This window comes from Corythoichthys intestinalis, chromosome 12, assembly GCF_030265065.1.
Source record: "Corythoichthys intestinalis isolate RoL2023-P3 chromosome 12, ASM3026506v1, whole genome shotgun sequence".
In the NCBI taxonomy this organism is placed as follows: domain Eukaryota; kingdom Metazoa; phylum Chordata; class Actinopteri; order Syngnathiformes; family Syngnathidae; genus Corythoichthys; species Corythoichthys intestinalis.
This window is the reverse complement of record NC_080406.1, coordinates 3,637,681-3,649,713: the sequence shown is the minus strand read 5'-3', so window position 1 is coordinate 3,649,713 and position 12,033 is coordinate 3,637,681. Positions and strand designations below refer to the sequence as shown.

The following is a 12,033-nucleotide window of genomic DNA, read 5'->3' as shown; positions in this document are numbered from 1 at the left end:
TTCAAAGAGTTCAATGTGAGGCGATATTACCAAACAAGACACGCTGACATGTACGACAAGATTACAGGGAAGATACGTAGTGAGAAATTGAAGCAACTTGAAGCTAGTTTAATTTTACAGCAGCAGTATTTCGCAAGAGCCCGAGAGTCGAAAGAGAACGCCACAAAGGCTAGTTGCGAGATTGTTGAAATAATTAATTTAGGGCTGTCAAACGATTAAAATTTATAATCGAGTTAATCACAGCTAAAAAATTAATTAATCGTAATTAATCGCAATTCAAACCATCTATAAAATATGCCATATTTTTCTGTGAATTATTGTTGGAATGGAAGGATAAGACAAGACGGATATAAACATTCAACATACTGTACATAAGTACTGTATTTGTTTATTATAACAATAAATCAACAAGATGGCATTAACATTAACATTCTATTAAAGCGATCCATGGATAGAAAGATTTGTAGTTCTTAAAAGAGTTATAGGAATTTTATATTAAAACCCCTCTTAATGTTTTCGTTTTTTTTTTTTTTTTGTGTGTAAAATTTGTAAAATTTTCAATCAAAAAATAAACTAGTAGCTCGCCATTGTTGATGTCAGTAATTACACAATGCTACTGGTGCTGAAACCCATAAAATCAGTCGCACCCAAGCGCCAGCAGAGGGCGACAAAACACCAAAAAACACAAGTAACAAGTGGACATGACACTGTACTGTCATTTTAATCTGTTTGACCGGGGCATGTGCGTTAATTGCGTCAAGTATTTTAACGTGATTAATCCAAAAAATTAATTACCACCCGTTAACGCGATAATTTTAACCCTAAATTAACTAAAAAAAAAAATAAAAAAATAAAGCAAATGCGACACACAGAATAGCTTGCTAAAATTTGATTAAATATATTGTTCTACGTAAAGGACGTCAGCCAAGGTCGGCCCTCCACATTTTTACCACACCAAATCTGGCCCCCTTTGCAAAAAGTTTGGACACCCCTGCTTTAGAGTGACGTATGAAGCAGTTCTGCTAACTAAAAATTTGGAACAATACACGGTTAATGGTAGCTTTGCAGGTATTACAAAAGCTACCTATCTATGGTATTCAGTTTTTTTCTTCTTTTTTTTCAGCAGTGTTTGTTAGGGATGCAGCTTCGATTATTTTAGTAGTTGATTAATCGATGAACTTGCTAGAGTCTCAAACGGTTTGAAAAATAAATAAGGATCTATGTATAACAAAAGAACAATTAGCTAACTTACATACCAAAAGTTCGCTAGCTTCAACGCAATAAAACGCTAACTTTTTTATTTTTTATTTATTTTTTTTAAATAATGCACTTAACAAATGGTCCAGACACATATTCCCACGAAAAAAAAAAAAAAAAAAAAAAAAAAAACGGCTAAATATACTTATAAACTAAATTATGAATGCATTGAAATAAGCATTAGTGCAAACAAAAACTTGGCTTATGTTGGTCTTAACATGGAGCAGCTGGATTCAGCCATGTTAAATGAGGCAGACTAGAGGGCAGTGTATCCACCTAAATCAATAAAACAGAATGCAAACACTTTCAGAATAAACCATGAAAACGCCACTTTAATTAAACGAATACTCAAAGCAGCAAAATTTAATTTGAATCTTTTTTTTCTTATCGAATACTCGAGTTAATCGATTATTCGTTGCCGCACTAGTGTTTATACACAGTTTATACACCAAAACGACCTGAATTCTCATGTGACACGGGCTCTCTTTTGTTTGACACTCCAAAAATGACTGTTCGCTAATCAAATCCTTTATATTCATTGAGAAAATGAGGACGCTAAGGGGAACAAAGTTCTATAGTTTTTTGCTAAAAATGTACGGCTCGACCAAAATTTTCCAAAAACATACCCATTCATTTCTAATGGGCAAATTTTCCCATGGATTCCCAATGGCTCTATTTGCCATTCATTTCAATGGCACAAAAACCTCCATTCACTCCTATTGATTTCCAACCCAAGTGACCAGATATCAATAGGAAGTGAACCCGAATTCCCCCCAAATCAACAGGGCGTGACCCTGAAATGACCCAATATCAACAGGAAGTGACCCGATAAAAAAATTCACAACTTCAACTTTTGACTTTACAATAACGTCCATTCACTTCTATTGTTTTCCAACCCAAGTGACTCATAATAAAAAGGAAGTGACCCCGAAATCCCCTTAAATCAACTGGAAGTGACCTTGAAATGTCCCAAAATCAACAGGAAGTGACCCGATAAAAAAATTCACAACTTCAACTTTTCACTTCACAAAAACCTCCATGCAATCCTATTGATTTCCAACCCGTGTGACTCAATACCAACAGGAAATGACCCCCCAAACCCACTATATAAAAAGGAAGTGTCCTAATATCAACAGGAAGTGACCCCCCAATCTCCCCAAATCAACAGGGTGTGACCCTGAAAGGTTACAAAATCAACAAGACGTCGCCCGATAAAAAAATTCAAAACTTAAAACTTTTCACTTCACAAAAATGCACTTTCACATCTATTCTTTTCCGACCCAAGTGACCCAAAATCAACAGAAAGTGACCCCATAATCCCCCTCAGATCAACAGGAAGTGACCCTGAAATTTTGGTAATGATGTAAGTAATGAGGACTAGGGATGTCCTGATGTTTATTTTTTTTTCTTTTTTTACTTCCAATCAGGGCAACGCTGATCATCATCTCTCTGCTTCAGCTGGTACTAGATGCACAACGTAAACTTGGAGTGTTATGTCCATCAGTTATCACATGGCGAGGGTGTCACATTTTTCAGATGCTGGCCTATTCTTATCACTTACTCAAAATGCTATACTGTTTGATACTTCAAAAACAGAGGCGCCAATACCGATACAGAGTATTGGATTGGCTCTTCACTTTCTGCTTTAACAACCTCGGTGCTTTCTATTTCAACTTTTTTTGGGCCGCAACAAGCAGTGAATAAATCATTTTTGCCTGCACTATAAAAAAGGCTAATTACCTGATTCTGGGCACGGTGAAGTCTGACGGCAGCTTAGAGATCTTCACCATCTGAGGTCTGTTGGGGAATTTTTCAAAGATCCTTAACCGGAGAGGGAGCTTCTCTTTCGTATCGGCATTCGCCTCACTTTGCTTCAGCTAAAAGAGAATGAGTAAGAAGAGTGGAAAGTTACTGGTATTGCATCGAACACAACGGTTGATAGAGAAACTAAAAAATGAGCTTTTTCTGATGTAAAATTATGATATTTCAAATATTTTTTTCAAGGTTACACTACAGAGTTCGGTTGTAGGAATGTCTCAGGCTCTCCCTAAATTATTTGCAAATTAATTATTTTGTCGATTCTAAACTATGAGATATTTTCAGCCAAAATGCAAAGTCTTTCAGAACTAGTCTCAACTTTGTGTATAAAGATTTTTTTAAATAAAATATTTTGTATACAACTGCGTTCAAAATGAATCAACCCACGTGCTGGCCAAAAGTATTGGCACCGCTTTAGTTATTGCCACCACTTGTTATGTACCACAGGTAAGCAGAGGCGTAGCAAGGGGCACCAGGGGCCCCAGGCAACGAGCAACATGGGGCCCTTCGAGCGTGTGCAAGTAAGAGGGACAGTTGGACTTTGAGCAGTAGCATATTTAATAAAAGTATAATAACGCCTTGGTCTCATAGAGCACTTTTTAGGACACTACAAGTGCCCGGCTTTTACTACATTAGGACATAAAACTACAGTAACATACAGTAACTCAAAATCCTATCAGGACTTACAGTTTAGACTAATTTAAAACTTAACTAGAACTTAAAAATGGCTTGACACAAATAGAAATTCAATTGAAACACGTGGGAAAAAATCCCAACTTTTAAGTGATGTGTGTTATCAAGCGTAACGGCATTTTTAGGTAAGATATATATACATATATATATATATACATATACACATATACATATATACATGTATACATATACACATGTATACATATACATATATACATATATACATGTATACATATACATATATACACATATATACACATACATATACATATATACATATATACACATACATATATACATATGCATACATATACATATATATACATATACATACATATATACATATACATATATATATTTTTTTTAATAAGATCTAAAAGTTTTTTGAGTTAAGCAGTGAATGTCTTTTTTGTTCTAGTTACATCTGAAATGCAATTGTTTGCTGTTTTCAACAATATACATAGAAAATAAAGACATTGACTGAAAATGGTTCAAGATTAGATGAAATGTCTTGTTTTCTCATGTATATTTATAATTGCTCTTCACCTAAAAATATATTTGTTTTATCCGATTACTCGATTAATCGATAGAATTTTCAGTCGATTACTCGATTACTAAAATATTCGATATATTAATATTATTTGCGTTAAATACTTTAATGGCATTAATTTAAAAAATTAATTACCGCCCGTTAACGCGATAAAATTGACAGCCCTAAAAATAAAAATAAAAACTTTTTTTGTATTGGTCGGACAAAATATGCTAATTTTTGGAGATATCCTGGAAAAACCTAAAATCTCTTTTTTGCCAAAATCATCAATATTAAGACAATGAAAGGCTTGAACTACTTCAGTTGTGTGTAATGAATCTAAGATATATGAAAGTCTGTTTATCAGTACATTACAGAAAATAATTAACTTTATCACAATATGCTATTTTTTTTAAAAGGACTAGTATATTATAATTGGATTCAAACTGACAAGGAAGAGACACATCACATGGGTTTAGGGGAAATTGAGGATTGCGACGCTAACGTCCTGCTCAATGATTCTAACTAAGCAGCGGGAAAGGAATGAGCTTCAACTTTCTTCCTGATGATGGCAGCAACGAGCTTACCTTCAACACAGCACACTCACATAAAGGCACACTTGAGATCTGACTTACTTTGGAGAAAATAATGGAAGAAGCCAACAAAAGAGAGAAAACAAAGATTACTTTGGAGTGGTTGGTGGGGGAAAAAAGATGGAAAAAATATGGACAGCAATAGAACAATGTTGATAGAAGCAAAGAAAATAAAATGACAAAAGGGAAATGAGAGCAATTATTTCCATTTAATTACATATGGGGGAGGTTGATTGAAAATCCTGGCAGGTAGTCTGTGTGGGTGCCCGCAGATAACCTTTGATGCATTACCGATTAGAACCGCGCTGCATTTAAAGCAATGCCGAATGGCAGCTTATCATTCTGAGCGGGCCGCTCGCTGTGTGGCAAATTAGTCGAGCTTGGTTAATGTTTTGCCGTCCGTCCGCCTGTGCGCGTGGTCGCAAACATCCCGTCATGCTGGTCGTCTGGCTGTGCGGCGCGACAACAGTGCCATTACATTCCTGGAATTTTTGTTTATTTCACTTTTGATTTGGCAGTCAAAGGGAATAGTTTCTTTTCTCGTATTTACCGTTAGACTGTATTACTCTAACACACCCAATATAAAATAAACTAGCCCTGCAAGCAGGACTCAACGGGCCCTCAGGAGTCCTATGTCAATTTCTCCAATTTCTTTTCGGTTATTTTTTTTGGGGGGGGCTCATTAGGTTTTTTTCCCTTTCAGGAGGAGTCGGCCTAGTAAAAAAGGCCATTTCCTGTTCCCAGCAGGGGGCGCCAGGCCTAACGGGTGATATTTCAATGAAGTCGAGTTCAGGCTGGGATACATCAGGTAAATGCCAAATATGAAAAAGATTGAACGTTGTATTGGGGAGTTATTAGTCATTTTCTGAATTTGGTGTTTTGTCAAAAAAATGTCCGACTTTGGCACCCCATCGACTTTGGCACGATGAAAAATACTTTGTATCTTTTTTTCTCCAACAGATGAAGTAGCAGAGTGTGAAGCAACAGCCTTACTGAGTCAAAGCAGTTCTTCAATGCTGTCATTAGATGAACCAATTTATCCCTAATATATTTCATCAAAAAGTACATAGTATTTTTTTCTCCAACAGAAGAAGTAGCAGAGTGTGCTAAGCCACACACACACAAAAAAAAAAAAAACGCCCCGCACAGGTCAGGCCCGTGAATGAAAAGTCACCATTTTGATATGTGCAAATTTTGGTGAGTTTTCGAGCATGTTCAGAACTTCAAATTGGCAATTTTCATTTGCCCTGAAGAAGGCCTAACCCCAAACCCTAATCCCCAAATAAGCCCGACTTTGGTACTCCGCCCAGGTCAGGCCCGTGGATGAAAACTCACCATTTTGATAACATCTCATATGTCACATGAAGAGTCTCACCAATTTTGAGGAGGATCCAACTAACTGCCTCGGCGCAATGGTCTCAAACGTGCACCCTGGTTTTGGACAAAAATGGCATGTTTTTCAATATTCAATCCAAATTACCTGATTTTCTGTTGGTTTTGGAATATGGGTGCAAGAGACTTTTTGAAGCATTCTTAAACAAGGTATCGACTCCTCAAATTTAATCGCGCTACGTTGAAAAAAACAAAATGGAGAGGCCTTTTTTTTTTTTTTTTTAAATTCCAGGGGACGCCAGTGAGCCATTTTGTGATTTTTTCACAACGTTGCCAAATTATCGAAATTTTTGCGAATCCGCATGTTTGTGCAAATTTTGGTTTGAGTTTTTGAGCATGTTGAGACCTCCAAATTGGCGATTTTCATTTGCCATGAAAAAAGAAAAATAATAATAATCCTTTGCATAACAATAGGGCCTTCGCACCATGTTGGTGTTCGGGCCCTAATATCATAGTTTAAAGAAAACAAGCAGAATATTTTTGACACAAGGCATAGGAGATACATGACGCTTTCTGACCACGGAAGCCCAACGCGTGCGTCATCCAGCTGACTGAGCAAGATTGACGCTGACTACCAGGTGATAGGCAAGATATCTACTGTCCCACGTCTGCAACACCAAAACCCGCAATCAATTCTTTTTCCAGAACAAATGGCGGGACGTCCTGTCCTATAAGGAACACTGGCCTGATATCCAACTGATAAGACTCCAAGCGCCGCCTTTGACACTGAGGCGGGCAAACTTTCCTACTCCAGTTGCCTTAATAACAGTGACTTAGCAACTGTGACGCACGAACTAAACAGCCCAAACTGCAATAGAAGAAAATCGTAAACCAACGCCCAAACAGACCCTTCTGTCTGCCCACAACCCGCCCCGTGAGAGCCTTCAAAAAGACAATGTTTCACTAATAGTTGTCATTTTTTTCCCAAGAATCTTTTGTTGACTTGTGATATGCTGACCCTGAATCCTTGCTTGGATCCCTCTGTGCTGTTTGATTGCTGTTGACTCAGAATAAATTTTCAACTTGTGTTTCGAAGCCCTTTTCCAGCTTTTAAAATGGAGTCAGTACAAGGGAAAAAGAACAAGGTGAACGCTTTAGTTACATCAGTCCACAAAATATTTTGCCAAAACATCTGTGGAGTTTTCAAGTGCCTCTTTGCGAACATTAAACGAGCAACAATGTTTTTAGCTAGCAGTGGCTTCCTCCATGGAGTCCTCCCCTGAACACCATTCTTGGCCATAGTTTTACATATAGTTGATGTGTGCACAGAGATATTGGACTGTGCCAGTGATTTCTGTAAGTCTTTAGCAGACACTCTAGGGTCCTTTTTTACCTCTCAGAGTATTCTGCGCTGAACCATTGACGTCTTTGGTGGACGGCCACTCCATGGGAGAGAAGCAACAGTGCCAAACTCTCTCCATTTGTAGACAACTTCTATGACTATGAACATCCAGACTTTTAGAGATCGTTTTGTATCCCTTCCCAGCTTTATACAAATCAACAATCCTTTCAGACAACTCTTTTGACCGAGCCATGATGCACATCAGACAATGCTTCTCAACAAGACAATTCTGGTGAGACCAGGACCAGGTGTGTGTTTTATAAAGGGGTAGGGCAGCTTTAAACCACTCATCAGTGGTTGTGCACACACCTGACTTAAAATTGTTTGGTAAAAATTGGTTTCAATTGCTCTTTAAGTCTCCTTAGGCAGAGGGTTCACTTACTTATTTACCCACTTCTGTCACTGTTTGCATGCTATCCTCATTAAAATATGAGAACATATGAATGTTTGGGTGGTTTTACTTAAAGCAGACACTTTTTTTTTCATCTGTGTGATTTTGACAAAGATCAGCTCACATTTGATGGTGATTTTATGCAGAAATGTGAGAAATTCTAAAAGATCAGAGCTGCAACGATTAATCGATATACACGAGTATTCGATTAGAGAAAAACTTTTTTTTCCTGCTGAAAGAAGAGAGTCTAATCTTTCTTTTGGTGGATTCCATGTTTATATAGCAATAGAACAGAATTTTCTGTGGGCCTTGCAAAATCAGTCAAAATCCAGTAAAACGGCCGGGAGCGAAGAGGGTTGCACCGGTGAAAATGGCTGGGAGTAAGTGAGTTAAGAGTGGTGCCTGAACACGAAATCCACATTCATGGAGTTGAAAATAAAGGTATACTTAAGCTCTCTGCGGTGCGGCAATTCTCAGGTAGAAACCCAGAAAGTGTTGATTCATCACAACTGCCCAATTGAACCCACCGAACACAAGAGCAATGCGCACATACGGGAGACAACAATGCAGAATTAATATGGACCTTACAGTACTGTTCCCTAAGGTTCTAATCAATTGCTCTGACAAAAGAAACGTCCCATTAAACCTGAACTTTCAATAAAAATCACCCATTTTGTTGCTCCGTGTGCCAACTTGTAAGTCCCTTACTTTCCCAAAACTTCAAAACAAAGATTTAAATAGACAGTTGCGACATAAGCCAATTACTTGTATACTGTGTTTATTTCCACTGTGGGCATCCTGGCGGAAGAAGGATAAAACAAGGAAACGGTGTGCTGGATTTAATTGAATTTCACCCTGGGAGCACAGTGCCACGTACTACACTGGAGCCCATTTAGATTCTCCAAGACGCGCTATTTTACCTTACAGCAATTAACGTCCAGAGTCCATTGTAAAAAAGAAAAGTGTCAGCTTTACTAGAATGGTTTCCTTTGTTCACCGTTTATCTATTGATGTTGGGCAGGGTTGTTCACCTGCTGTGTTGCTATTGCCATGGATCACTATTAACCTTACAGTACATGTGCTAAAACTGTGCGGTCGATATACAGGATCAATAACGTGCACATTAATAAAGGGCAAAGGGGAAAATATATGACTTTTCATATGACTTTTCAGCCCATTATGTTCCGGTACAGCTTTTAAAGCAAGTGCTACAGTCCTGGTATAAACAGTTTACTTGTTGTAAGTCTACATATTCAGTAGAGCGTCTATTCTCCAGAGTGTGACGGTGAATGGATGAGATTTACTGTAACAATGGAGCGAAGACTAATGTGTTTCGCCTTGAGGAATCACTCAGTTGAACAAACCACTGCTTCCTCCTTCATTCCGGACAATTTCAGGCTCGGCTAGGCTAAAGAAGCTGAACCTCTCGAACCATTTTCCTTACCAAGGCTAAGGCGGACTATAAGGCACACCTGACTGTAGGCCGCCACCCACCAAATTTGATATGAAAACGATATTTGTTCATAGCCGCACTGGACTATAAGCCGTAGCTGGCCTTTCTGTATTATGGGATATTTACCACAAAAGATAAAAACCGGTAACACTTTATTTAACAGGGGCGTCATAAGACTGTCATAAGACCAAATGAACCACTATGAAGCTTTGAACCAATTGGCTGCAAAGCTTCAATATTTAGCAGAGACATGAATTTTGTTATTTACATCTGTAGCACTGCAATGCATGCTCGGAGGCATGTTCTACGACAACAGTGTTAACATCAGGTGTCAGCAGAGGTTGACTGTCTCCCCCAAGGGAACAGTGATGGCAAAATGAAGCTTCTTAAAGCAATGAAGCTTTGAACCAATTGCCTCATTTTGCTAGGAGGCATGTTGGACGACAACACTGTTGACAGCAGGTGGCAGCAGAGGTTGACTGTCTCTCACATGGAAGCAGTGTTGGCCAAATGAAGCTTCTTGAAGCAATGAAGCTTTGCAGCCAATTGGTTCAAAGCTTCCTTGCTTCATTTTGCTAGGAGGCATGTTGAATGAAAACAGTGTTGACAGCAGGTGGAAGCAGAAGTTGACCGTCTCTTCCAAGGAAGCTGTGATAGCCAAACGAAGCTTCTTGAAGCAATGAAGCTTTGCAGCCAATTGGTTTAAAGCTTCATTGCTTCAAGAAGCTTCATTTTTTTCTAGGAGGCATGTTGGACGACAAAAGTGTTGAAGGCAGATGGCATCAGAGGTTGACTGTCTCCCCCAAGGTAGCAGTGATGGTCAAATGAAGCTTCTTAAAGCAATTAAAGTTCATCGCTTCATTGCTTCATTTTGCTTGGAGCCATGTTGGACGACAACAGTGTTGGCAGCAGAGGTTGACTGTCTCTCACAAGGGAGCAGTGTTGGCCAAATGAAGCTTCTTGAAGCAATGAAGCTTTGCAGCCAATTGGTTCAAAGCTTCCTTGCTTCATTTTGCTGGGAGGCATGTTGAATGACAACAGTGTTGACAGTAGGTGGCAGCAGAGATTGACTGTCTCCCCCAAGGGAGCAGTGTTGGCCAAATGAAGCTTCTTGAAGCAATGAAGCTTCGTAGCCAATTGATTCAAAGCTTCCTTGCTTCATTTTGCTAGGAGGCATGTTGGATGACAACATTGTTGACAGCAGAAGTTGACCGTCTCCCCCAAGGAAGCAGTGTTGGCCAAATGAAGCTTCTTGAAGCAATGAAGCTTTGCAGCCAATTGGTTCAAAGCTTCCTTGCTTCTTTTTGCTGGGAGGCATGTTGGATCACAACAGTGTTGACAGCAGGTGGAAGCAGAGGTTGACCGTCTCTCCCAAGGAAGCTGTGATAGCCAAACGAAGCTTCTTGAAGCAATGAAGCTTTGCAGCCAATTGGTTTAAGGCTTCATTGCTTCAAGAAGATTCATTTTTTCTAGGAGGCATGTTGGACGACAAAAGTGTTGAAGGCAGATGGCATCAGAGGTTGACCGTCTCCCCCAAGGTAGCAGTGATGGTCAAATGAAGCTTCTTAAAGCAATTAAAGTTCATCGCTTCGTTGCATCATTTTACTTGGAGCCATGTTGGACGACAAAAGTGTTGACAGTAGGTGGCAGCAGAGATTGACTGTCTCCCCCAAGGGAGCAGTGATGGCCAAATGAAGCTTCTTGAAGCAATGAAGTTTCGCAGCCTATTGGTTCAAAGCTTCATTGCTTCATTTTTCTAGGAGGCATGTTGGATGACAACAGTTTTGACAGTAGGTGGAAGCAGAGGTTGACCGTCTCTCGCAAGGGAGCTGTGATAGCCAAACGAAGCTTCTTGAAGCAATGAAGCTTTGCAGCCAATTGGTTTAAAGCTTCATTGCTTCAAGAAGCCTCATTTTGCTAGGTGGCATGTTGAACGAAAACAGTGTTGACAGCAGAGGTTGACAGTCTCCCCCAAGGGAGCAGTGATGGCCAAATGAAGCTTCTTGAAGCAATGAAGCATTGCAGCCAATCGGCTCAAAGCTTCCTTGCTTCATTTTATTAGGAGGCATGTTGGATGACAACAGTGTTGACAGTAGGTGGCAGCAGAGATTGACTGTCTCCCCCAAGGGAGCAGTGTTGGCCAAATGAAGTTCCTTGAAGCAATGAAGCTTTGCAACCAATTGGTTCAAAGCTTTCTTGCTTCATTTTGCTAGGAGGCATGTTGGACGCCAACAGTATTGACAGCAGGTGGCAGCAGAGGTTGACTGTCCCCCCCCCCCCCAAGGGAGCAGTGATGGCAAAATGAAGCTTCTTAAAGCAATGAAGCTTTGAACCAATTGCCACTTTTTGCTAGGAGGCATGTTGGATGACAATAGTGTAGCCAATTGGTTCAAAGCTTCGTTGCTTCAAGAAGCTTCATTCATGAAGCTTGTAGATGACAGTCTTATGGCGCCACTGTCAAATAATGTGTTACCAAATACCATAACTAGTAATTAATGAAACAATTGGAACAGTAACTGGAGAAATAATTACCACCGAATATGAATTTTGATTGTTATTTACATA

The 12,033-nt window shown here is 39.3% G+C and overlaps 1 protein-coding gene across 5 annotated transcripts in view; it reads right to left on the bottom strand.

Annotated features, from left to right (window-relative positions):
- Positions 1–12,033, bottom strand: part of nalcn (sodium leak channel, non-selective) — a 128,654-nt gene that overhangs the window by 40,269 nt on the left and 76,352 nt on the right. For all 5 annotated transcript variants that reach the window (XM_057852363.1, XM_057852359.1, XM_057852360.1 and 2 more), the window contains one exon: positions 2,998–3,134. In XM_057852363.1, the coding sequence (XP_057708346.1) occupies positions 2,998–3,134 (137 nt within the window). The remainder of the gene's footprint in view (positions 1–2,997; positions 3,135–12,033) is intronic.